We start from the raw sequence: 27,507 nt of genomic DNA on the forward strand, positions 1-27,507 counted from the left end.
ACATATTTGTGTGTGTGTACCTGTGTGTGTGTGTACCTGTGTGTGTGTGTCTGTGTAAAAAGGAGGGTTTATAGAAATACAAAATCTTTTCAATGAATGTTAACATGATTGACAGTTAATTTTAAAGGTATAAACTGATATGATTATTCTGGATCATTAATAAACGTTCATAAAGCTATGACTATTAGGTCATTTTACTGGTGGAAAAATTTTTCTAATCTTGATTGGAGTCATTTGATGGCAAGTATCCTTTCTTGTCCCTATTTTTTAAAAATTAAGAACATGTCATGTTCGTTGCTGTTTAGGTTTAATAGAGGTTTTGAATGACAAATACAGTTTTTAGCTTGAACACTGGTAATTTCGGATATGAAAGTACTGTTGCCATCTTTCTGTGCCAGGCTTGTTACACAGCAGTCAAAATATGTAATGGTGTTCTGAAGACCCATAGCCATTAATGCGAACCAGTATTCTTAAGCATTTGTTACTGGTAACCTAACATTTAATTGTTTGTGGGCTGTCATAGTTTTCATGACATGACAAAAACTTACATGTGTTGATATTGAATATTTTATTGTTGTTCAACCTGTTGTATTGTCAGTGAAACAGAACAGGAGGTGATATTGGAGAAAACATTAAAGGTTTATGAAGAAGTGGCAGTGAGTTTGATGTTAGTAGAGGTCACGCCTTTGAACAATACTGCTAAGGAATAGATCTAATGAGATTTGGGATGTTTTAAAAAATTAGTCAGCATTAGTGTAATATTCCTTCAGGGAGCATCTGTAATGCCCACAAGAATGTGTTGGTAGAGAGATCAGATTCCAGGCTAACCTTTATTTGCTTTCAGTAGTTGACATAACACACACCTGTGTGTTCTCTTTGCTAACCTCAAAATTATTTTGAAAAGCTTCTGACATTTGGAAATATGAAAGAGAGAAGATTTTGATTTGTTTTCTGGCAAGTAGGAAAAATAAATTCTAAATGTTGTGTTTTACCTATATTTGATCCTTGCAGTAAAGGCCTTGGTGTGTCTCATATCCCTCTTTTTTTTATTTTTTATTTTTGAGACAGAGTCTCACTCTGTCACCCAGGCTGGAGTGCAGTGGCACAATTTCCACTCACTTCAGCCTCCACCTCCAGGCTCAAGTGATTCTCCTGCCTCAGCCTCTCTAGTAGCTGGGATTACAGGTGTATGCTACCACACCTGGCTAATTTTTGTATTTTTAGTAGAGACAGGGTTTGGCCATGTTGGCCAGGCTGGTCGCAAACTTTGTCTCATATCCTTCTAATCAGTTGTGGAATAAAGCCTCTATGGTTCCATGATAAATTATATCTAATTATATAGTGTTTTCCTTGAAGCATTTTAACATGCTAGAGATAGGGGTGTGTGTGTGTGTGTGTGTGTTTACAGTTAGATGTAAAATAGCACTCGTGTTTTCTTCTTGAAGGGAGTCATTTAGAAATTATCTCTCGGCCGGGTGCAGTGGCTCACACCCGTAATCCCAGAACTTTGGGAGGCCAAGGCAGGTGAACTGCTTGAGTCCAGGAGTTCAAGACCCGCCTGGACAACATGGTGAAATGCCGTCTCTACAAAAAATAGAAAAATTAGCCAGGCTTGGTGGTGCATGCCTGTAGTCCCAGCTACTAAGGGAAGCTGAGGTGGGAGGATCACTTAAGAATGGGAGACTGAGGCTGCAGTTAGCTGTGATTGTGTCACTGTACTCTAACCTGGGTGACAGAGTGGGACCGTGTCTCAAAAAAATAAATAAATGAAAGAAAGAAAAGAAATGATCTCTCCTGATAGTTTGTGTGTAGGAAAAGAAGTGATAAAACTGAGCTAATTGAACTTCACCTTTTACACAGTGACAGATAAAGCTTTCCTTGATAGCATACATTGGCTCAGTGCCAGTAGTACCATAAATGTTGTTTCTTAAGAGAATGTCAAGTTTCAGTAAATTTACTTTGAACTTCAAAGTAGTGTGCAGTAACTTTGATAATCAAATAAGCCAATCTTATAAAATGATTTGAAAGATGTTATGTTTGTAATTATATTATAAAATAAAATGTTGAATTTTCTGTTTTAACATCCCTGATGTCCCACATTGATTTTTATTACATTCACAGATTTTTCTTTTCAAAAGTAAGCTTCACTTGGTTTGACATCAGCAACTTATTTCTTGCAATCTATTTAATTGAGACTTTTCTGCTGTTTATCCTAAAATGCAGATAAATGGCTTTCAGCACACTGTTTATAGTATAATAGCTCCTGAAGTGAGTCAGCATTATCAGCAAGAGTCTCCATGTCATAACTAATGGTCTCTCTGCTTATACTTTCCTGCTAGTGAGGAGCCACTGAACTCCACAGAGGCAGGAGCCTGGCATAGTTGGGGGTGGGTAGATTATTTTGATGGTGCCTATTGGACAAGGCTTTTTTCCTTCTTTATTGGTGTGAAATGAGAAGAGAAATATGTCCTTATCATGATTTTAGCATGCTCAAAAGTGCCATGTTCTAAGACTGGGGCAAAGAACTTTTAGGATATAATGATGATAGAAGGATTTGTTTTATTCCAGATTATCTGCTATTTCATAATAGCACAATTTTAATACTTTTCTCTTGAGGCTGTTTGACTGGCTGCTAGAGAATGGGAACCACTAGGAAATATTTGTATTGCTACCAAATAGTTATTATGGGCTTAATAATAAAAGTGAGTATTTTTTGTTTCCCAAGAAAGAAAGAAACTAAAAAACTTCAATTCTTAACTAATCATTTATCATAAATCGGGCCTATTCATTTTGAAAGGTCATTAAGTTTTCTCTTTAGAGGAAAGAAGAAAAAAAAAGCTATGAGACTCCTAGTGAAGATCAACAGACTTGACCATGAGAGTTAAAACTGACAAGTGTTGCCAACCTTTAATTATTTGCTGAGTTTTTACATAGAAGATAGAGGATTCTGTAGGTAAATACAGGGAATAGTTTTCATAACTGAAGTACCAATGAATACAATTTGGTAAAATATTTTGTTTCATCTCATTTGTTCTTTTAGAATGTGGAAAATTTTGACCGAAGTGGCCATTAAGATAGCCATGGTCCTTTGGCCCCATATTAGTATTGTGATTGTTTGGGATCACTTTGGTCATTTAAATACAATGTATTTATTTCTTAACTCACTCTGATACTGAAATTTAAGATAATATGTCCAACTTCTTAAAACTATTTCAAGGTGGAAAAACATAACACACACAAATACATCTACCTTATGTTGGCGTGGCTTAAAATACAGAAATATCTGAAGATAGGGTTTGTGAAGGGTAATTATTTCTCACGTAGCATCCCAGATACAGGCTTTTTGTTGTTCTTTTTTTGGTGGTGGTTTGTTTATTGGGAGAGCCCATATTGACAGTTATTTAAAAGAGGAGGAAGGAAACATTTTGACCTTAGAGTAGAATTTATGGGTGAGAACATTACTGGCATAAATGAGAAGATATGAATAGGATAAAAGAATATAAAGAAAGAAAATTTAAAGGTAAGATTAACAAGGCTTTTAAAGACTGGGACCACTGAGGTGTACTGGGTGTTACATAATTTAAAAAATAAGAATATAAAAGTGCTTTAGGAGAATGTTTTGAAAACCGAAGCCGTTTGTTTATCCAAAGAGGGACAGCTTGAGCAGCATCAGGCCAGAATGTTCCGTGTGTGCCATGCCCAGATTGAAGATAACAATTATTATAATAACACAGTTTCAGTTCAGATCTCTCCTCAGTGTTTCTGCCCAGAATTCAACAAGATTGTCCTTTGGCAGCCTTATTCCTACAAATCAAAGTAAATGGTGGTTCAGTGTTTCAGCCTATTAAGTATAATTTCAAGAAAAAAGATTTATCATAAATTATCAAAACTCTATGAACTCTAGTCTTACACATATCCAGGTTCCAATTCAACTGTCTTATTTTACTTTGGATAGAGACTAATGGTAGAGTTAGGAGAATACTAGTAAAACATCTTACAGCACACTTCCTGAATACCATTCTTCTTTCATTCGGCCTCAGGGTGTTACTTGGAAATTGAAATGCAGTATTCTAACCCAAGTGTTTGAATATAAGGGAAAACTATAAGATTTGTCTAATTCTGTTGAGAGAGAATGTTCTTATGTACACAGGAATTTTTTTTGACCCTATTGATTTTAATACATATCCTATGCATATTTTTTTCTAACAAAATTTTTAATATACTTTTTGGCTAGTAGGGAATTAATATATAAACAGCAATAACAAAAATAAAATGTTTAACATGTTCTTTAATATATATTTAAATTATAGGTACATTTTATAAAAATTATATTTACATTTTGAATTGATATATTTTCTTCATTTCAGCTCTTTTTGTAAAGGAATTTTTTGGTTTGTTTTCAACCATCTGCTGTTAGGCAGAGGTATCTTTTTTGGATAAGATTTTAGGTTATTTAAAGTGGCACAGATACTAGCTTGGAGGACACATGATTTTATGTTTATCTATAGTATAAAAGGAAATAGAGTGAAACTTTTGGTGTGAGTGAACAATCAGCAGACCTTTTATGACAAAAGAACAACAACAAAATTGACAACTTTTATGCCACACTCTCCAAATAGATTTTAAGGTTCATGAACATAGTGGCCATTTCTTCTTCAACTCTTTGAGCCCAAAGTGCTTACAGCACTTTGAAATATTTGTGTATGGTAAATATTTCTTAACATTTGTGTATGACAAATATCTCTTAAATCAATATGGACTTGTTAGTGGCTTTAAGTTGACTCTAATAAATATTTCATTCTGTTTTAACCATATATGATGAATAGGATAGCTGTGTCTCAAATATGTTTTATATCAAATTTTTAATGAATCAAGTCAAATGATATTGTAGATTTAATAAGAAGATAGAAATAATGGTATGCATTTGGTCTTCAGTTTTCCAAACATTTTGAAATTTTCCAAATTTTAAAAGAATTTGACATTTAGTAAAGGTAAACCTCTTTAATGAAAGATTTCTAAATGTTTGTGTAGTTGATTGGTTTGTGAAATTGAGATTCTCTTAAGATAAGACATTGCATATTGAAATAGCATTCTAAATGTCAAAGGATATTATAAAGATAGATTTCTAGATATTTAAATGATGAATTCTAGATATTTTTCTGCCTTGCATAGACTCAGAGGTAGCTTTTAACCATCTGGAAATGTTACATAACACACTGTGGTCAGTGACATTTTTTTCATTTTTTCCTTTTTCTTTTCTTTCTTTTTTTCTTTTCCTTTTTTTTTGTTTTGTTTTGTTATGTTCTGTTTTGTTTTTGACTCCTAGGTTTCTTTTCTTTTTTACCTTTCCACTGTCATATGCCATGAGTCCTGAACATAGCTCATTGCTTGACCGTAATAATCTCTCTTGCCAGCTTATAATCAAAGGGACTACTGAGAAAAACAGCTGAGCTGTATTAGGCAACCACAGTCTGGGCTGCATTTCTTAACTGCTGAATAACACATCACAGGTGCAGGATTAGTGCTGCCTACGGTGCTGGGCTTTTTAGTGGAAACCCCTAGCAATTCTGTGCCTCCTCCTCATGTCTCTCATCCTAGGGAGCCTGGCAACGATATATCAAGCGTACAGAAATCAAAAGTGAGTAGTGGGAGAAGCTTTATATCTCACAGAGACTTTTTTTTTCCCCTCCAAAAAATGTAAGCAAGATGAGTAAAGCCAATTCTGGCACAATAAAAGGTGTTAGAACTTAGCCTTTCTTGGCATAGATGGTGAAATAGACTAATTCAAGGAGATCAACAATCTTGTCTAAAAAAATTACATGGCAAGAAAATACCATGTAGCCGAACTCTTCTGGTAGTGTATAATTTAGCTTACTTTTAAATTAATGATGTTCTTATATATATTATTTTAATTTTTGTGTTATGTGTGTTGGAGTGAATGTGTGTTTGCCCCTACACATTTTCAACACTGTCAAGGTTAAAATCAAGTGTTGTGGTTGTGTAAAGGTCTTGTGGTTTAATTTTTTATAGTTTTTGATGTTGTGAATTCTTTCACTATTAACGTATCAACTATACAATTCTAAATTCATAGGTTTTAAAGGTCTAGGTTTCTTTCTTGCAAATATGAGTTTTAAAAAATGCAAAATGATTCTTTAAAGTATAAATGTAATGATTTAGATGTTAGATCAAATGAATGTTTCAAAAATATAGTTACTAAGATATTTATTTTTTACCAAGAAGGATATAAATTGTTTTGGCATGATAAAGTATACATTTGGAGAAGTGAGGGCAAGTATATTTTAGTAATTCATATCATTTTTGGTATCTAAGAAAATTTTTCTGTGACGCACAACAGTAAGTGTAAAAGCACATGGATGGCACTGCAGATTTTAAACAGTTTTCTTTGGTTTACAGTTTATTCTCTTAAAACTTTGATGGCTTTCTAATGTTTACATTGCATTCTTATTCATTTTATTGCTGGTGATCATTATTCCATATTGTTTCACCAGAGATAGACCTTTAAACTCATTGATGATGATAATAGTTGATAATAGTGTTTAGCTTGAAATATATATACTATATTTTATACCTCAAATATTTAAGCATTTGAACTAGCAATATATTTGAATATTTTAAAGTCAGTAATAACTAAGGTTACCTTTAACAGTTTTCCTATTAGAGGATACGGTAAGGATTAGAAGTAGAAAGATTCTAAATGCTTTCCAGGTTTTTTCTTTGGGGAAAAAGAATAGCACAAACACGGTGATTTGGTTTCTGGTTTGCCTGACTTCATTGTCACTTCCATTCTTTACATATATGCATCTACAAAATAGTTTTATACACTAGGCTGTCTTGGGAGTGCTTTGCAAAGCTGCAGAGTAAGTTTTGGTGTGGAGGCAAGTTGAACATCTACTTTGATTAGCTTCAGAACTCTGTGAAGCAGAGCATTCATAGAAACTGCTGAATAAAACCATAGCTCCTGGCTTGGAAATCTGCCAAGTTCTAGTTGACTCTTTGACATTATTGTCAAAGAGACCACAGTTCAGTTTCTTTTCTAACAATGTGGAGCTGAATTGACATGTTAAATATTTTAAAATACAAAGGCATTTTTAATTTCTAATCATTCTATCAGCTGAGATTATGCTGTTTTATGACAATGCCTTCAGTTTGATGTTGCATATTTTTAAGTCATGGTTACTTGCTTGTCAAGTTAATTTTGTTCTTATGTTGTTGCTTTTATTAAAAATACTTACAAACAAGTCGCGTTTTAGAGATTTTTCAAAGGTTTTTAATTCATATAAACATTTTGATTGAGTTTCTCTAAATTCAAAAGCAGCGTAAAACCTAAGGGAAAGGCTAGCTATTGTTTTAAATTTGAAGAGCATAATTATGATGTCCAAAGAATGTTTATTACTATCATAATTACTCTCCTTGCTGAGGTTTATAATTCTATATCAATTACCTGGAAAACAAATGAATATAAATGTTTGTGTTGTCTGTTGACTTGTATGTCATATTTACTCTTCTCATGTTTTTTTATGTCATAGTCTGGTATCACATAAAATGTTTGAGTGATTGAAGCTTTTATAGGTCTCTTGGCAGGGTTTTTCTGATGTGAAAATGTTGAAAACATGATTATCCATCATAACCCGAGAGATGTGGTAATGTCGATGTGTGAATATGGTGAAAAGAGAAATAATGCCAGTGAATAGAAACACTCACAAATATTTTTTGAAGCCCTGGTTTCTAGAAAGAGCCAGCACTTATCTCATATTTAAAATTAGTGTTTATCTTAACCTACTCATTAGTGTTGACCATGAGTGGCTGAAATTAAAAACTGGCAATATCCCTGGTTTTGGTGGTTATGGTTTCCATAAAAGATACTTGATGATTACTGCCACACAAAGTAATCTTCCCTCTTATGCACTCCTGTCTAGGACATACATTTGGCAATTATGTGGCATTGTGACATCTCTTTTATTGTTTTCCTATATGTATTTCGGCTTTCCATATGTAGTTGATTTGTCTCAGTGTTCCATGTGTAGCTGATTTGTCTTAGAAGCAAGATTGTTATTTTATTGAGGACACACACCGTCAAGTACTCTGGGTCATTGTGTTATGTAAATAGATTTAATGATTATTTGCTAAATGAATCAATATACCAAGAGATGAAAGAAAATAAGAATATTTTAGTCATCCTTGAACAAACTTTCAGTATGTTTCTTAAGCTGAAAACCTTATATTTTTATAGACTCTTTGCTAACCGTGATTAATCTAGGAAGGAAGGAAAAGTAAAAGGCAGTAAAATGAAGCAAAAGAAAGAGGAGTTAAGGAAGAGGAGAGCCAGGAAGGGGAAAAGATAATAGGGGAGAAAAGGAAATGGAGACAAATAGAAACGGGAGATAAAGGAGTAGGGAAAAGGAAGAGAAAACTGAATAATAGTAAGAGTCAGCAGCACATAAAACAACAGTTTATTATTATTGACTCTTACTATGTGCGAAGAACCATAGCTGATGCTTTATGTGGATTTCTCCTCCACCCTACTCCAACCAGTGAGTACTGCTACTCTCCACATCTTCTATAAGGAAGGTTAAGTCACTTGCTAAGCCATTTAAGTAGCTGAGCTGGAGTTTGAACCCATTTGCCTATTTTACCCTACATCGTCATCAAGTCTGGCTCCACTGCTCAGTGACCATACCTGATACTGCTTTGTCATCGATGACATTTCACTCCTGCATAGCATATCCAGGAATTTAGCACCAGCATCTTCCCTTATCTTTTATCTGATTTCTGTCTGTTGAAGGAGAATGATTCCTGTGTAGGTAACATCACAGTTAATATTAGAAAATCTGTTCTTTCCCTACGTATGATTTTGCTCTGGTATTTTTTAATAAAAATTGTATTTATATTTTGTTACTTTCCAGGAAAGTTTAGGCATATGTCCCAACTTTTTATTAATGATTTAGTATGTTTATGTATATATATATTTATAAATATATATTTATATAAATTTTTATATATTTTTTTATTATATATATATAAATTTTTATACATATAAAATTTTATATATATAAAAATTATATATATATAATTTTTTTCCTAAATTTTTTGCTGCAAAGAGCATAGAAAATGATTTATTTGAAAGTACTTTAGTATAAGGAAAAATGGTTAGGTGATGAAAATGAAACTCAGGCCTTTAGAGTTGAAAAATTTAGACAGTGAATTGAGTTAAATGATTCAAGGTTTAAGTGTTGAAAATAAAAATTAGCGATTAAACTATCTGATGTCACAAAAAGTTATTTTAAAAGTTAATATTGTTTTAAAGCTCTAATCAGAGTTGTATTCCTCTGTGAAATAGACTCTTAAAAAAAACTGTGAGTATTTAAACTAGTTTTGGTTAAGAAAGAAAATGGGCATTGATTTGCATTATTTGTTATCATAACGGTACAAATAGCTGTAGGATCGGTCATTGCCAAAGTTGTTGCTAGCCAGTTCAGTACTTTAAAATTTTTCTTCCACTAACCTCTTTACCCTGGACATTTAAAGTGCAAACTTGTGTAATATGAATTTCAATTTCTCTTCTTGCCCCTGCCTGCCCTCTGGTGTAGAAGGTGAAGAACAATGATGAGAATCAACATTTGGTTAAGTTTTGTGATATTCAGAGTTTAAAAATGAAAAAGATAAAGGAAGATAGATTATTAGTAGACCTTGTATGACACAAAATGATTATATGTCACTTTTTAATGAATTTTAAAGACTGATAGCCATTTCTAAGTGCATTACATATTGAATTTAATATTACTTGAATAATCTCTACTGTTCATACAGATTTTTCTCTCTGCATTTAGATGTGACAGTGGATTTTGATACCCTTTTGACTGTCTATGACATAAAACTCCTTTATATCACAAATTAAAAGTTATTTATGGTGTTTTTGAACTGGTAAGAATGTTACTAAAAAACAATACGGTTAAAACACACTTTAGGATGTAATGGATTAATTTTGAAGATAAAATTTAATTTTTATAATGTTGTACCCTTGATATGTAATAGTATGAAATTTTTTTTACATTTTACTTTTGTTCTGCATTTTCTGTTTTTTCTACAAAAATCATGTATATGAGTATATAGCAATATAAAATAATATAGAAATGTTTTTACAATAAGGAACTGATTAAGTTATATACATTAAAGAAATTATTTTATAATGTTTATATGAGGCTTCCAGCTCATTATTGTCCACTGTTTTCAATTAAATACTTTAAAGAAATTATAACTCTACCTTATTTCCTACTACAAGAGATTCCATAGGAAACATGTATATAGCTAAAAATATGTATATAACTGCAACATAGTTTCCAGAAAAGATATTCAGGATATTCGAGAAAAATAACTTGCTTTTTAGTCCTTGTAATTGAATGGAAGTCACAATATTGCATTCTGATCATTAGGTAATTTCATGAAATTTGATTAATTTGCCTGAAAACTCTATAAATCTATTTCTAAAGAAATATTCTTAATATTCTATTTTTGTATTCTTATAAGAATCATAAGGAATATAATTTAGTCGTGATTCAGTAACACACACTCAGACATCCTATGAAAATAATTCTGTGGTTTATTTGCATGCCAAAAGTCCAATGATCCTCTGAAAAATGAGAACCAATTTTAGAGTGGCTTCCAAAAGCCTTACTTTTTATTATCATGGTAATTTAGCTAGTAAACTAAACTATATAGATATATGAAACTATATATTATATATAGATATATAAAACTATATAGATATAGAACTATATATAGATGTATAGAACTATATATTTATATAGATATATAGAACTATATATAGATATATAGATATATAGAACTATATATAGATATATAGAACTATATATTTATATATAGATATATAACTATGTAGTTATATAGTTATATAGATATATAACTATATAGTTATATTTATATATTTAATTTAATTTAAACATATTCAAATTTAAATATATATTAAATTAAATATATATTTATATATGTAACTAAAGTTATATATATAACTTTATTATATATAGTTATATATAGTTTATATAATATATAGTTATATATAACTATATACAGTTATATATTTACATATAGTTATATATATTTACATATAGTTATATATATAAAACTATATATAATATATATATTTATATATAACTATAATATATATATAACTATACATAACAAGCTAAGTGAACCACACATGTGTAGTGTCTGGATTTACACTGTTTTAAAGATCAGTTATTAAAGAGAGAAAGAGGGAAGAAGAGAGAAGAGAGGGGCGGGAGGGATGAAGAAATAAAAGAAAAAAATGGCAAAATGGAATGGGCTCTTAATGAGTGACTTATTTGATGTAGTATTTATTCCTGAGAAATTTCCTGAAAGAGTAATTTTTCTCAGTTTTTTTCTTTATATTTTCTGTCAGGTTTATTCATGATTCTGTTTTTAAATATTTATTGAAAGCCTATAATTATTTAAAATGCATTTGGGAAGAAATAATCAATTTTGTTGACATTTGCTCTACAATTAGCTAGAAACTATTCACTATTTGGCTTTCTTTCTTTCTCTTTTTTGTTGAGACAGTCTCGATCTGTCGCCAGGCTGGAGTGCAGTGGCGTGATCTCAGCCCACTGCAACCTCCACCTCCTGGGTTCAAGCGATTCTCCTGCCTCAGCCTTCCAAATAGCTGGGACTACAGGCACGTGCCACCATGCCCAGCTAATTTTTGTATTTTTAGTAGAGACAGGGTCTCACCATGTTGGCCAGGATGGTCTCCATCTCTTGACATCATGATCCGCCCGCCTCAACCTCCCAAAGTGCCGGGATTACAAGTGTAAGCCACTGCGCCCAGCCTTACTTTCTTTGGTGAGAAACTTTTTTGTAGATTTTACTCTATTGATTTAGTAAACAGAATGTACTAAATTACATTTACTTTTTTTAATGGTTAGATACCTTCCAGTTGTTTTCAAGGGTTATCATTTTTTATAAAACTAAAACAAAATCAAGTAAAATGAGGATTTAATTAATAAATATTTATATGAGTCAACTAAATCCATCTTTTATCTCTTTTGATGGCTGCCTTTCTCCCGCTTCCAGTGGAAGGATACTAATATAATAGAATGTGAGAAAGTACATTCTTATATGTTATTTTCATCAGATATCTGATATTTGGGATATATCTGCATTATTGCTAATCCGCTGGATGTTTGTTAATCATCTTGATGTTTACATTTATTATGAATGCATGCCATTTGTCTTTTCTTCTATTTATTATTTCAGCATCATAATTATCAGGCAAATTCATGTTTTCATAAAATGATTATTTCTGTATATGCATGTAATTACCTTTTTAATGTCATAGCTGATATGTTCTGTCTTGTTTATGATCCAAAATGCCTGACTTGTGTCTATGAGGCTGGATTTTGCACAACTTCAGCATGACTTGGTATTAAAGTGATCCTTTTATAAATACCTTTGCATAATTATAAAGTTAGATAAAACTGCAGTTTCTCGTTGGCCCTTTTCTCAAATGTGGAGTACACATGAAGATGATCTTTTTTTTTGTGGTTTTTATTTTTATTTATTTATTTATTTATTTATTTTTAATTATACTTTAAGTTTTAGGGTACATGTGCATCTTACCATCTTTCTTTTTCATGGTTTTCTTAGCGTTTAAGGTGAGTCTCACCAGTTTTATTCTGCTGCTGCTTCTCTTCCGCCTTGCCTTATATCTGTTAACCTACACATTATCAAGTATTTATTTATTTATTTATTTTTGAGACAGAGTCTCGCTCTGTCGCCCAGGCTGGAGTGCAGTGGCGCCATCTGGGCTCACTGTAAGCTCCACCTCCCAGGTTCACACCATTCTCCTGCCTCAGACTCCTGAGTAGCTGGGACTACAGGCGCCGGCTACCATGCCCGACTAATTTTTTTGTATTTTTAGTAGAGACGTGGTTTCACTGTGTTAGACAGGATGGTCTCCATCCCCTGACCTCGTGATCTGCCCGCCTCAGCCTCCCAAAGCGCTGGGATTACAGGCATGAGCCACCACACCCGGCCATCAATTATTTTAAAGTTATCAGGTGATTGGAAATATTGTGACTTGTATAGATTGTAGATTGTAGAATGTAGATTTACCAACAATTTAAGCACATGTGTAAACATAACACATGAAAACATGGTGAGCCATCAGTGGATTTAGTGTTAACTACCAAGCCATAGTCATTGGTCCAGAGGGGAATCCCATCATGAAGATTAGCTAGAGAAGTTCCTTCTTGGCTGGATTCTCTTTTGATGTCCCATTTCTTCATTGTTCATTGATGTGCTTTATTCCACATGAGGATATGTGACTAATTACTTCCTTATATTGAGTGGACAAGGAATTTGTAAATGCATTTAAATAGCTCCAACTATTATATGTCCTAATTTGCTTCTCCATAGATCCATGCAGATGTAGAAACAGGAATGTAGAAAGAGGAATTATGGCCCCTTTGAAAGTAGATTGTAAAAATTTGATAATATAAAATTCAGTATTCCCTGACAGAGATAATCACATTTTTCTAAAAGATGCAGGATTTTCATGTATTTCATCAGTACTTATATGGTGATGTGAATCCTTCTATACATTTCTGTCTGTTTTATGTGCATGCACACACACACACACACACACACACTACAGTAGGTTTGCTTTTATATAGTTTAAAGAGATTTATTTATTATTTTTTAATAAACATCCTCCCAAGTTCTCCTTTCCCCGTAGCAACTACACCTGTACCTCTTTTCATTGTTTTGGCATTTTCCTCTATAGCTCTAAATAAATACTGTACTACTTTTTATTATTCAATTTTAGGCATTACCTTTGACTTTCCACTATCAAAGATGAGGATTTAGTTCTTTTTTCCCATCCCTGCTCCCACTACATACGTACATATTCCCATTTCCCGTCTGTATAAGAGTTTAAATATTTGGTTCCTTAGTCCCCTGTGTTCTCATTACAGATGCGTTTCCAAACTCCCAGTTTAAATTTAAAATACATAAGTCGTTTTATTAATTTCAACATCTTAGAGTTCTCTCTTCCAACATCTTTTGACCTGCCTTCAATGAGGCCTGCTTGCTCCTGAAGTCCTGTGCAGTGTTTCATCTTATGATCCACATTTACCATTATCTTGGAGGTAAGCTTCATCTTCTCTTGGGATGGATCTACCATTAGCAGGTACCTATTCCATCTTTTTTCTTGTTTATACCTTTATTTGGATGGAATATCTCCTCCAATAACTTTCTGAGAAAGATACATGGGAGGTAAATTTTTGAGACTCAGAAAATATTAAAATGCTTTTTTTTCCCCTGCCCTCACTCTTAATTTGCCCCGGTATTTATTTCTGATTTGGAAAAATTTTCCCTCAGACTTTTGAAGGCATTGTTCTATTTTATTCTAGTTTCTAGTTTTTCTGAATGAAGTTCAATGCCATACTTATTTTTTATCTCTTTTCTGTTTCTCTCACTCACTTTTCCTCTCTATAAAAAAAATTACGGTGTCTCTTTGTCTCCAGTGTTACAACATTTTACAGTGATGTGGTGTGGATCTGTTTGCATGGGCTATATGGGTTTTTTTCAAATTAGAAACTCATGAGTTTTCATTATGAAAATTGTGCATGATTATTTGATGATTTTTCTTCCCTCTATTTTCTCAAGTCTCTCTTTCTAGAGCTAATATTATTCAGATGTTAAATCTGGATTCATGCTCTAAGTTACTTAACTTTTCCATCTTTATATTTTGTACTGTGTTGTAGATTTCCTAATCTTTGTCTTTCAGCTCTCCTGCTGAGATTTTCATTTATGCAATTATATTTTTAAAGTTCTTTACTTGTTATTCTCTTTTTATAGCAACTTGTTCTTGTTTCATGATGTAATGTATTTTTGTAAGATGAGAGTATTAATAATAATTTTTTAAAGTATTTTCTTTAATATAATCTACTTCTTCCAAGTAATGTTTGTTTTATTCTCAGTCTTTGATGTTTGAGGATTTTTCAAATATCTATTTACCTTGAATTAGTGGCTCATGTGTATGAGAATGGATCACAGAAGAACTGACTGAAAGCTCTGTTGTCTCCAGTGGGCCTCATGTGGGATAACATTGCAGACCTGTTTCACTGAGAAACTCACAATATCACTATCTTTATGCTCTTTATTCTTGACCTGGTCAAATTACCCAGTAAGGAAGGCACATACCAGGCTTCATTGAGTTCTTGAAGCCATGTGGGGAAGACAAGTTCACTGAATGTTTGCAGTAAGATGGTACTCCTGCCCTCTTCTGTGCTTGGTGTCCTACAGTCCTTGGCCTTGATGGTAAAATAGAAAAATAAAGAAGGCATCTCAGTGATATGTGCATTGCTTTTACCCTTCTAATCTCCTGCCAGGGGTAGGAAAGAAATACTGCTAGTGTGTAGGGAATAGGAAAGGCTATCTGAAGTTCTAATTACTGTATTTATAAATGTATTTTCAGCCTCATGCTGTTTCAATATCCCCTTCCCCCTTTTAGAAGTAATTTTAGAAGTACCTTATGATACCATTTCTGGAGACTTTTTGGGGTTAAGCATAAAGCTTTGCTTCTTAGCTTTCCCCCACATTTGGCTTAAGAATCAGCTTTTGTAGCTTTGTTATCAATTCAATATATCAGAATTTACTCTCTAATTATTAACTCTAATATTTCATTAGATTATTCAAAATTTATACAAGATGTGCATCTAACTTTCTTCTACAGTTTCCTGTAAATTTTGTCCAGAAAAAAAAATGTTGATTGCAGTGGGCACCTGTGGCATATGAGAAGCTTGTCATATGCAGAATCCGACGCTGAGCCACAGCAATTTTGATCCTGTAGACAAGTGACTGCCTGTCTCTCTGCTTTTCAGGCTTTTATTGTTAGTGTCTCCTCCCTTGATCTCATATTGTAGGTTCATTTTCTTAGCCCCTTTTTCTCTTATTATAGTGGGATTTAATAACTAGAATACCCTGTAAGTAAAACCAAAAATTATACTATAACATTCTTTCTTGTCAGTAAATATACTTCTACATCAGCATTTTAATGGCTATATAGGAGTCCCATTTTACAAATATACCTAATCCTCTGGTGTTGTAAGTATGAGTTGTTATAAGCAATATTGTGAAGAACCAAATTTTATACCACTTCTTCTAGCCAAATTTTATACCACTCTTTAAATAAATTCACAGTGTGACAAAATCATGAATTGTCTCTTAAAATTTTTCTTAGAAGATAGCATCTTACTTCCAATCACATGAGGATGTTTTCTTTTCTGCTTTAGACCATTTGGTGTCAGTGTTCCATTCAACAGCTTTTCCCACCAACTGGTAAATTCTGTGTGTGTTTAATTCATCCTAGTCACTCAGGCTGTGCCTGGAAAATGGGAGGGCACCCAATACACATTTGCTAATAGACATTTGCATCATAAATGAGTTTTTATTATTGTGTTTTAAAGCATTAAAAAAATAAAGGGACTGGTATGAAAGAAAGCAGGAAGTAATAAATTTTAAATACTCTATTTTTATTACTTGGTCTACTGAGGTGACTCAGGTCATAAAGGCAGTAACATTGAGAACCAGATTTAAAAAGAAGGAGCTTACCACAACAGGGTGAGATATAGGTACACCTACATACTCTACCCTGGGATAGCAAGCGGTGCTGCACTCCCATGTGGACAAACTTGTAACAAATGGCTTTCACGATAAGGCAGTGATGTGAACTATTTAACCTCACTTTATTTGGGAATTTAACCTAAGGATGAGCATACTATTATATAGAAATAATACATGTATTGGGAGTAATTGTGTGGTTGGATTACACATTATTTGCTTAATCTAGGGTTTTTCTAAGTGGAGTCTACAAGTAATTTGTTTCAGAATTACATGAGATCTTGTTGAATATGCACATTTCCTGGCTCGCCTGTGACCTACAGAATCAAAATCACTGTGGCTCGGGGTGGGATTCTGCATATGACAATCTTCTCATATGCCACAGGTGCCCACTGCAATCAACATTTTTTTTTTCTGGACAAAATTTACAGGAAACTGAGAAAGTTAGATGCACATCTTTTATAAATTTGAATAATCTAATGAAATATTAGAGTTAATAATTAGAAAATTCTGATATATTGACAACATATTTTATTGCTTTTTCTTTCAACTATTTTTTTCTGTAAGAATTTGAATAATTAGTTTAACATGCAGAAGGTCAGGAAAAATTATCACAGATTAAAAAAATAAACTTCTAATTCTGTGATGGAACCATTACCTGCAGGCATTCATTTTTGGTTTAAAAATATAATATGTGGCATATCTTGTATTTCTGACCTAGAATTTCAATTTTTTAACCCAGCAATTTTAAAATATTTTTGTTGATCTTGGATTTCACTGTAGATAAGCTAAATGTGTTATGAGAGAGATTTTAAGTTGAAAACTGCTCACGGTGACAATTTATGCAGTTACATGGCATGTATAAGAGCTCTTACCACAATGCCTGAAACAAAATAGATAATAATTAAGGCATGCCCTCTTCTGTGTAACATAAACATTCTGAGCTCTTGACATGAGGTTTGGTGTCTATAATTATCTCCATTTTAAGGATAAGAACATGAGTCACAAGATTATTTATAAAGTTATCTAAGGACAACTAACTTGGTAAATAATAAAGCCTAATGTTGAACCCAGAACATCTCTTTCTAAGAGATCATGTCTACCGTGGTGCCTTCTATCAAAGATGGTAGAAACATCACTACAGTAATAGGTAGGCATTTTGCATTTCCCCATGCTGATGGGGAAGATGTATCTTTTGAAATGTGTCTTGATATTAAGTTTTTGTCTTCTTACCCAATTTTACAGATTAAATATTTCTCATAATTTCTTTAAAAAGAAGTACATAATATACCTAAAGTAGAGAGACTCTGTGATATGGTAGAAAGACAGTTTTAAAGCTGAAACAATTTGAGTTTAAATGCTGGCTCCATAGGCTATTGGCTGTGTGCAGATCTCTCAAACTTTGAGTCTCAATTTTCTCATCTGAAAAATGAGGATGACAGTATTTACCCATAGAATTACCAGATATAGTAGAGGTTGTCTATATAATGTCTCATTGAGCTCCTTGCACGCGATTAAATATAGCTGTTACAATTTAATACATAAAATATCATCCTGAAAGGATTATGGGTCTTTCTTTCTTCTGTATGAGGTGTATACTATGTAAAAGACATGATTTTAATCAAAATACGAAAATGTCTGTTTTTCTGTTTAAATCTTTAAGTATCTTGAATTCTTCATTTTAAAATGTAATCTCATGTTTTCCTTTGAACAGAAGACTGGGGTAGTCTATCCCACAGATGCCTAACTCTCACTATTTCTTCTTTCAGCAAACTTCCTTGATAACATGCTTTTGCGAAGTGCAGGAAAATTAAACGTGGGCACCAAGAAAGAGGATGGTGAGAGTACAGCTCCCACCCCCCGTCCAAAGGTCTTGCGTTGTAAATGCCACCACCATTGTCCAGAAGACTCAGTCAACAATATTTGCAGGTTGGTGATATAAATGATTTAAAGCTAGGTTTAACAAAAAGTCACACTTTTTCAACTATGCAACTGTAGGCTAGTGTTTCAAAGAACACATTTTAGAGAACAGTGCCTAACACTATCATAAACTCTTAGAGCTGTGCTTGTATTAGAGAAATATTGAATTGTGTTTCACCCTGAATCGATGTCCTAAGATTCTTTTTGCTCCCTCCAGACAGCACACATACACATGAACGCAGACCTCAGATCCCAGGCTCCTGGTAAAGGTGCAGATGCCAATTATTTTCTTTCAAAAGACCTGGTCCCCAGAATTAGTTAAACATCAGGGGCTGTCAAATGCGTGTGATTTTGTTTGTTTGTTTGTTTCAAACGTTCATCATGCTGATGTTGTTAGTATTTTGGAAAGAACACCTAAGCTGCTGGGAATATTCATAAACTGACTCTGGGAAGCAGTGCAGTGGTAGAGCTCATGCGATTCCCCCAGTTGCTAAGAAAGACATTGTCCAAATACTAGAAAATACTCTTTAATAGGTAATCATGTTCTTATAGATACTTTATAACATTTGAAACTGAACTATTTTACCTTTTTCTTCCTTAAATGCCTTTATGCAGCTCCATCCATTCCTCTGATCACTATAGCTGCATTTACTCCTTACGGTAAGGTCAACAGTGGATAAAGAGCTATAGCCTAATGAGGCCGGTGTGTGCCAAGAGAGAAGTGGGTCAGCTATCTGGAAGAGCACGGCCCTTAAGAGTTAAGATGTCAGAGAAGCAGAGTGTGCCTTAAGCTTCAAGAGAGGGCGTGGACTGAAATAGAAAGGTGGACTGCTAGGTTTAGAGCCCAGGTAGAATATCTGAGCAACCATTTGAGGCTTCATTAGCCAGAAGGTATGCAAAGCTGAGTTGAATGCTTTTTTTTTTTTTTTTTTCTTTCTGAGAGCTTTTTAAAAAAGGTTTTTAAGTTTCCCACGAAGCAAAATCTAATATAAGCTTACTGGGGTTTTCCAAGAACCTAGTGTATTTAGCACAAGAAACATGACTGAGTAACACAGGGAGGAAACCTGGGTGTATTCATAAATATGTATCTCATTTAATCAGCAAAACAACTTATTCTCACCTTTAGACAAATGAAATTTGGGATCCAGAGAGGTCTGGTAACTTGCCTCTTGTACTACAAAGTTGTGACCACTGAATTTTGTGCCAAGGTAAAATGATTCCAAAGCTCAATTTTTTCTAGGGAAACACTGCCTCTTTATAGTAAATAGAAAAAGTATCAGCAGAGTTTAAAAATGTTTGAAAGAAAGGAAAATTAGCAGGAGCAAACAAAGTAGTGTGGGGTATTTTACTATTGTGTCTTAAGTCTGTGGTATTCAGAATATGCCTGTGTGTGTCATTTGAGCTATTGTCCTGGTGATCAGGATTTTCCAAATATGTTGTCCTATTTTCCTGATAAGCCATTTGGGTGTCCTAAGTTGGTTTGATAGAAAGTATTCAGTCAGGGTATCTGCAGTGGAAATTCTGTTGCGGGAAGAAGCTTTGCATGTTCAAAAGAAACTGTTTTTTCTAGAGTACAGGGAGTAGGAACAGTAGAGTATAGTGGCAGGAGCTGAGACAGGAGGTATAGTGACTGTGACCTGGTGGGCTATATTAAGAATGTGATCTTATTCCTAAGGGTGTTGGGAAGTAAGTGAAGGGAGTTTTGCAGCAGGAGTGGCGGTAGGGTTGACATGATCTGATTTGTTTCTTTGCTGCAGAATATTGGATGTATTAGAAGGAGACAGAAGTGAATTCAAGAATAGTTAGGTCAGGGAAATTGAACAGTGGATTCAATAAAATCAGTTCATGTGCAAGAAAATGATCTTGAGCTAGGGTGGTGCTGGTGCAGGAGTGAGTGAGATCTATTTGAGAAATAATTAGAAGATAGAGCTGTGTGATGATGGATTAGATATCATCTAGGAGGACAACCAGAGAGGCTTTATAAGTTTCCAGATGTAGATTTAAATGCATAGGGTAGACTTTTAATGAAAGAGGACAGATGAAAAGAACCAAGTTCCAATCTGGACATGATACATTTGAGGATTTTTATATATCTGAGTAGAGGTATCAGTATGCAGTTGGATATGGATCTGGGGCTCAGAGAAGAGGTTGAGGAGAGAGGTCAAAGTGCGCAGAGCATTAGCCACTGTTTGCTGTGAAACAGATAACCTCAGAACCACAGTGGCTTATAATTAAAGACATTTATTTTTCATTCAGGGGTTTATAAGGAGGCTGTATCCATGCTGCACTCTGCTGGGATTAGGTGGGCTTCACTTCATGCTGCTGTTTGAGTTTAGGCCTGCTGCACATTTCTTCATTTTTTTTTTTTTTTTTTTGGACCAGCAGCTACCCAAGGCATATTGTTTCTCACAGGAGTGTAAAGGAGTAATCTTTTAAAGCTTCTGCTCATATTGTGTCCTCTGACATTGAATTTTCCAAATCAAGTGACAAAATCAAGGTCACAGTCAAGGGGAAGCAATGTCCATGGTAAAGTATGAAGAATTGGGATTAATAATAGAACAATCTACCAGTGTATGACTTGGCCATGAGACATTTAATGCTTGGGTAAAGGGGATGTCTGCAAGATACTAAAGAATTCACAATAAAGCAGTGAGTGTGGTGTCACTGAAGCCAGGTTTACTTAGAGAGGTAGTAAGGTCAGCTATGTTGGATCTATTAGAGAGTAGAATAGGAACTGAAACATGGCAATCAGATTTATAGACACTGATAACTGCAGTTTAGAGATATTTAATGTAGTAGAGATGGAAGTCAGATTAAAATGGGTTGTGTATTATATGGTTGTCAACCTTTGATTTATGACAGCAAAGAAAAAGTAAACAAAAATACAACAGAAAGAAAAACAGCCACAGTAAAAATGGAATCCCTCAAAAGAACATAGATATACCATTGCTGTCAACATCAGTGGGTTAACTTGTAGAAGTTAACAGAAAACTAATATTTATTGAATTTTTAATAAATATTAGCATGTTTACTTTTACCTTTCTTTATTCATTATAACATTCCTATAAAGCATGTAGCACTATCTATGTTTGCTAGGTGAGAATTCTGAGGCTCTAAAAAGTTAAGTAATTTTCCATAGTTATGATGATATGATAGAAAAATTGTGGCCGGGACTCCAAAGTCCTGAATTCTTGGCCAGCAGCCAGTTCTGACACTGGTTCTCAAAGGAGCAAACATTCACTCTTGAGTAAAAGGCACATGTATTTTCCTAATGAAGTATTGATTCCAGTTGAATCTTCCTATGAGCTGAGATCAGTCGTATGTGAATCATAGGAGCCACATTTGTTTCTTTGTCCTAAGACCTATATAAATCCGGGACTTTCTACTTCCATTCCTGTAAGCACACTCTACTCTCTACCCTCCAAATCGGTACTTCTCAAGCTATCTCTAGTGAAAGATAATTTTCCCACCACAATAAATTGTATACTGATACTTTGCTAATAAATTATAAAAATTCTTAGAAAAATTAATTTTAAAAATACTTACAAAATACATGCTCCATTTTTATTGCCTAATATTTACCTTCAACAGACATAAATTTGTTCCTTTAGATTGGTATACAAGTTTTCATTTTTAAATTCACCCCTTCACAGATCAGTAGCAAGCAGTTTGCTGACCTGCAGGGGAACACACCTTGAATAATACTACACTATTACCCTTCTAGGTAAAACAGTTTAAAGGATAAGGTTGTATTTTCTAATGTGTACCTTAGAAAAGGGCTGGTCTAAATTGTCTGGCCTGAGGCATTGTACCACCCAGATCTTAGTCAAACTGAGTGTTGCAGTAGGTTTCACGTTCATTATCACTTCCACCTCCCTGGAGAGAATAATCCAAAAGGAGGCAAGAGTGAATTGTACTTAAAAGAGAACCTGAAATCTCACATGCTAATTTAGAGGACATGTGCAAGATTTTAGAGGCTTGTGAAGTCCTTTTCAGTACCATCAATTACTCTATCAGCCTTCGCCAAGGCCAAAGTCATTCTTGGCTTGATCTCTGTCAGGTGCAGATATGGCTGCTTCCAAAATCCATGCCATTTCCATTGCTCATGATATTCACATTAAAGGATGTAGTGCAAACGTAGCGTGACTGAATACAGTAATAGAGCCTTTTTTATATTTATATTTCAAAGTAAGGAGTAAAGCCATTGTCCTCTCTCCCTCGAGATAGCGTCTGTTTTCTAAATATCTTTCCATGTGTCACTTTGCATTGTAATCCATCGAGTTCCATTTCCAGATTCTACTCCTAGGACGACAGACCATCACTGCATACCTTGAGTACTATAGTTTCCTTGAGTAACTCTCCTTATGTGGCTTTCAACATGCCAATGTTCTGTTTCAGTTTCCTGTCCTAGCAAGTGTTATCTCAGCCTTATTGATATATTTTTTCTCTATATAATCAAATCTGGCTTTGCATATCATTCCTTGTTTTACTTGGTGTGGTCTGTAATCACATTTTTGTCTCCATCTTACCAGCTCTCTCAAGTCCCTCCACTTCCTCACACATGTTATGCATTAAAAAAAAAGTATTTTTGACTATTTTCTTCAAAGACAATCTTTAATACTTCTTTACTTATCTTATTGGTTTCTTACCAAGAGTTCTCCTGCCTGGGCAGTTTTCAGAGTTTACAGATGTAATAAATCAAATTGAATGTTTGCACAAAGGATGTGCAAATGACACCAGGCTGCTTAAATGAGGAATTAGATAAGCCTCCAACTCTATATCCTGAAGAGTCACAGGTGGAAGAAAGAAAAGCTTAGGGGCTGTGAGCCTTTTTACAAAGTTTGCGTTAACGCAGGCTTTTTAAACCTCTTGCTGAGTGTGGTGGTATGTTTTCAAACAGGTGGTCCTGACCTTAGGTCTCAGAGGAGTTAAGTGTGCATTGTTCCAGTTTGTTTGCACATTTTACCTTGCATACTGAATGTCATTATAAACCATCCAGGGTTTTATTTTTTCCACTGTTGCCCAGGCCATTTAAATATTGATCTATATAATTATTTTTTTCCAGTAGAAGATGTTGATTTCAAACCATTGCACCTAAGAGAATGGTGGGTTCTTCATTAGAACTTCTAATTCAGTTATAAGAGGCTGTGATTTTAAATTCACATATGGAGGCTTTTATAAGGAATAACTCTCCTCTTGTACCTCTCATTAGTTATCAATGAGAATTTTAGATGGTCCCAGTTTGTTGTTGGAGTTAATAGAAAGTGATAGTGCAGGGCGCTTTAAAATTATACAGAGAGAACTCTTGAAGATTTTTGAGCAGAGACAAAAAATGTAGGATGTATCAGGCTTGCTATATGGAATGGATTGGAGTCAGGAGAGGAGAGAGGAAGTCCTGCAGGAAGGCTCTCAGAGCTGTCAAGGTGAGATATGAGGGTCTGCATTGGGTGAAATTATACTAATGCTGGTTGAATGTAAAAACTGAGACAATTTCAAAAATCTTGTACCTCATAGAAAAAATAAAATGCTAAATCATTTGGCAAGGGTACCAGGGAAGGATGTCTGTTAGTTACATGATCTTGAGGATAAAAGGGGCATCTCTCACATTGGTACTTTGTCGTTAATGTTGTAACTTCACCTTCTCCCAACACTGTGACCCCTCAGAAGGAAAGCCAGGGATGGGGAAAGTAGACTCATATATATTTCATGCTATATTCCCTCCACTGCTATGGGAATCCATAATCTAAGATGATAGGGGGAAAACGTAGGATTCTATTACTTTCATAATTACCACTACTCAGCATTCTTCTTTGGTTACTTCACAATCAGTAGAAAACACTTAGCCAGCTTAGGATGTCTGTCCCTATTCCTGGAAGTTAAATGACTTTTCTCTTTTCCAGGATTGGTGGCCTTCGTAGACTATGAGTTCCTCAAAATGCACCCTTGCATACTCAGCACCCAACTCTGCTCGAGTCATAGTATGCTTGAGAAGTGTAAAACATACCACTGTTAAGAAAGCTATGAGCAGCTTTCAGCTATTTTAGTTAATGGACTAAAAAGCTGCACCCTTTAAATGGTAATTCTAAAAGTTACGTGTATCTTTGCATTTACCTGTGACAAAAACTGAAAACTGACTTTACTCCCTTGAGTGAGAAATAGATATTTTAGAAGACAAGATGTTCTTAAGAACTTGTTTACAGATGACCTAAAATCAGTTAACCTTTAAAAATCAATTCTGACTAAAATGTAAAAGAAATTCAAAAGAAATTTAAGAGTTGTTGTAGGAAAACTGTTAATCTTTCCAGCCACATGCAACTGAGCAGATACCCATCATATAAATATAATGCTTTCAAATTTCCTATCACTTGATTCAACAGAGCAGATAAACTCTTTTTAACTAATACTTTGTTTTACAGTTAAATGAATCTTTATAAAGATCTAAACTGTTAGAGGAAAAGTTCTACAATAGTCTCTTCTCAACTGTGGTGGCTATATGAACAACCCTGGGGTTTACAATAAAGAAACATAAGATCTTAGTGGAAGAATAGAATTAAAGGGACCAAAGTTTGGGTAAACCTTGTAAACACTGTATTCATGTTAAATAAAGGTGCTATCAGTGCAGTTTTAGACATCTTATAAAATTGGTTTCTAACCGTTCTACAGTAACTAATGAATGAGTTGGGTTCCAGAAGGCTATATTATAAATCTATTTTGACCATAATAAATGAAATAAATTTTTGACCATAATAAATGCATCTATTCTCTGAATGCATATCTACCTAAAAAGAGTATCGCTTGGTCCCTTGAAGCTTTAAAACAGGTAGACACCTTTTTTGCAAGTGTATTTTCACCTGGGCACACTGAAAATCTCTTGAGGTGGTTAAATGCCTGATGATTTTTCTAGATGTTCCTTCTAGACAGTCCTTTGCTTTTGGAATATTTGGAAAACTTAAGGAGCCTAGAACCTGTATAATCATCCAAGAATTGTAACAGAATTATTTCTGTTTTCTTTTTCTTTGTTTTTCATATTCTTTTTCTTCTCTCCCTGAATCCTCTTCAAGAAAAACAAGACTTGTATTATCACTGCTTTGACTTCATGCAGTCTTTAAATTCTCAAGTGCTTTGCTTTTTCATGAGTTAACATTATGTCAAGAGGCAGTTAGCACTGGTGACTGAATATCTTGTGCACTCAACTACTGTTTCATTTTGCTATCACTTTTCTTTGTCTATAACACAGGGACAGCATTTTTGAAATGTTACACCAATTGTCTTTTTATTTCATTCATAGTCATTACTACAGTTCCCTGATTCATCCTATGTTCATGTATATATCTCACTTATTTTCAATTTTGTTTAAAATTATTTCCACTTTTATTTCCTTCATGATTCTTCATCTTATCTTTTTATCACTTCCAACACTCTGGGAACGAGGGTAACAATCTCTATACAAAACTAAGCTTAAACATGGCAATCAGGCAACAGAATGTTCACACAGGCCAATGGTAAGAGTTAATTGTGACAGCCTGTAGCCATCTCTTAGAGGTGGGCAAAATTGATTAGCTTTGACTGTGGAACATAGCTTTGTTTCCATTTGTACTTGCTTTAGGGTTGAAAGTTTTCAAGTAATTCTTGAACTTCTGTAATTGTAGTACTAGTTTCCAGTTGATGTTCCTTGCTGGAGAGCAATGTCAGTGAGAAGTGTATAAATTAATTTGCTTTGTGGTAGCTAATATGCCATTGAAATGGCTATCTCACCTCCTTTCTTGTCTTCTAACTAAATATTTGATTCCTTTCTGAATTTATGGCTTATAGGGGCAAGGATTATTTTCTCAGGGTCTCCCTCTCTCTCCCTTCTTTATATTTTTAGCTCATCTCTCTTTGCAGACAAGGGGTGTGTATTTTTAAAGCTTGAATTTACTGTCTCGGATGTTTCTTTATATTTCCTAGGACATCGTAGCAGTAACTTGATAATAGCTTTACCAGCTTTTTCTATACCTTTTTTTTTTTTTTTTGATTCTTAACAGTTGCCTAGAAGTGCATTTCTATTTATTCCTATTTTGAGTAAGAAGAACCCATGATAAAGAGAAATTAGTCTTTAGATTTAATTTAGGGTACTTCTCTAGCCCCTATACCTTCCTGATACCATAAAATTAGGATGACTATATTTTCTGATAATTTTTGAATTTTGATTTAGATGAGAAATGTAAGTTATACATGTAGTCTAAATATGAAGGAAAAGAATAAAAAAGTCACAGGTGTTACTTGTTCATATTGTTTAAAGTAAATTTCTAAGGAACAGATGTTTTAATTATTACCTTCAGTGTTTACATGTTTTACATTTTTATAGCAATTTCAGTAAACTGGTTAAAAAGGCCTGAAGAGTTGAAGGCATGGGCTGTTCAGAGACAGTCTTTCTTCCACAACAATATTCATGCTTTTTGACCTTGGTATAAGAGAGGGATTTATCATTGGCCCTTTTTAGCCATTCATTAGTATGTTTGAATTTTGTTGTGCTGGCTCTTATAAATTGAAGTATTTTGGACCACTTGAGACTTATAAGACAAGTAAACAATTCTGAGGGTGTTGATAATAACTGAAGGGCTAACATATAGCAGCATGCTGCTACCACTAAGACAGAATAGACAAACCCACAAATCATGGTTAATACCATTCTCAGAGCTTTATTCCCATGACCTTTCAAGATTACATTGCCATATCTGTCTTGGACGCTGAGCATGCATATATATGAGAAAAGGATATAGATATAGTTTAGTACTTTATTTCTTAAGACATTCAGTGCTGGTTTATGACTTATATTGAGAGTCTGCTGGCATTCATCACGCAAACTTGTGAAGATATTAATGTCTGTTTACAAACAGTTCTATATATAACAGATTTGTTTTTTAT

At 34.0% G+C, this 27,507-nt stretch overlaps 1 protein-coding gene across 5 annotated transcripts in view; it reads left to right on the top strand.

Moving 5' to 3' along the window:
- The window catches only part of BMPR1B (bone morphogenetic protein receptor type 1B), a 398,101-nt gene that overhangs the window by 326,296 nt on the left and 44,298 nt on the right, over positions 1-27,507 (top strand). For 4 of the 5 annotated variants that reach the window (XM_030819142.1, XM_030819143.1, XM_003257521.3 and 1 more), the window contains one exon: positions 18,450-18,609. In XM_030819142.1, coding sequence (XP_030675002.1) covers positions 18,467-18,609 — 143 coding nt within the window. In that variant the 5' untranslated portion in view covers positions 18,450-18,466. Of the gene's footprint in view, positions 1-13,089; positions 13,116-18,449; positions 18,610-27,507 lie in introns of those variants that run through there. The other variant, XM_030819144.1, reaches the window with a different exon arrangement.

Source organism: Nomascus leucogenys, chromosome 9, assembly GCF_006542625.1.
Source record: "Nomascus leucogenys isolate Asia chromosome 9, Asia_NLE_v1, whole genome shotgun sequence".
In the NCBI taxonomy this organism is placed as follows: domain Eukaryota; kingdom Metazoa; phylum Chordata; class Mammalia; order Primates; family Hylobatidae; genus Nomascus; species Nomascus leucogenys.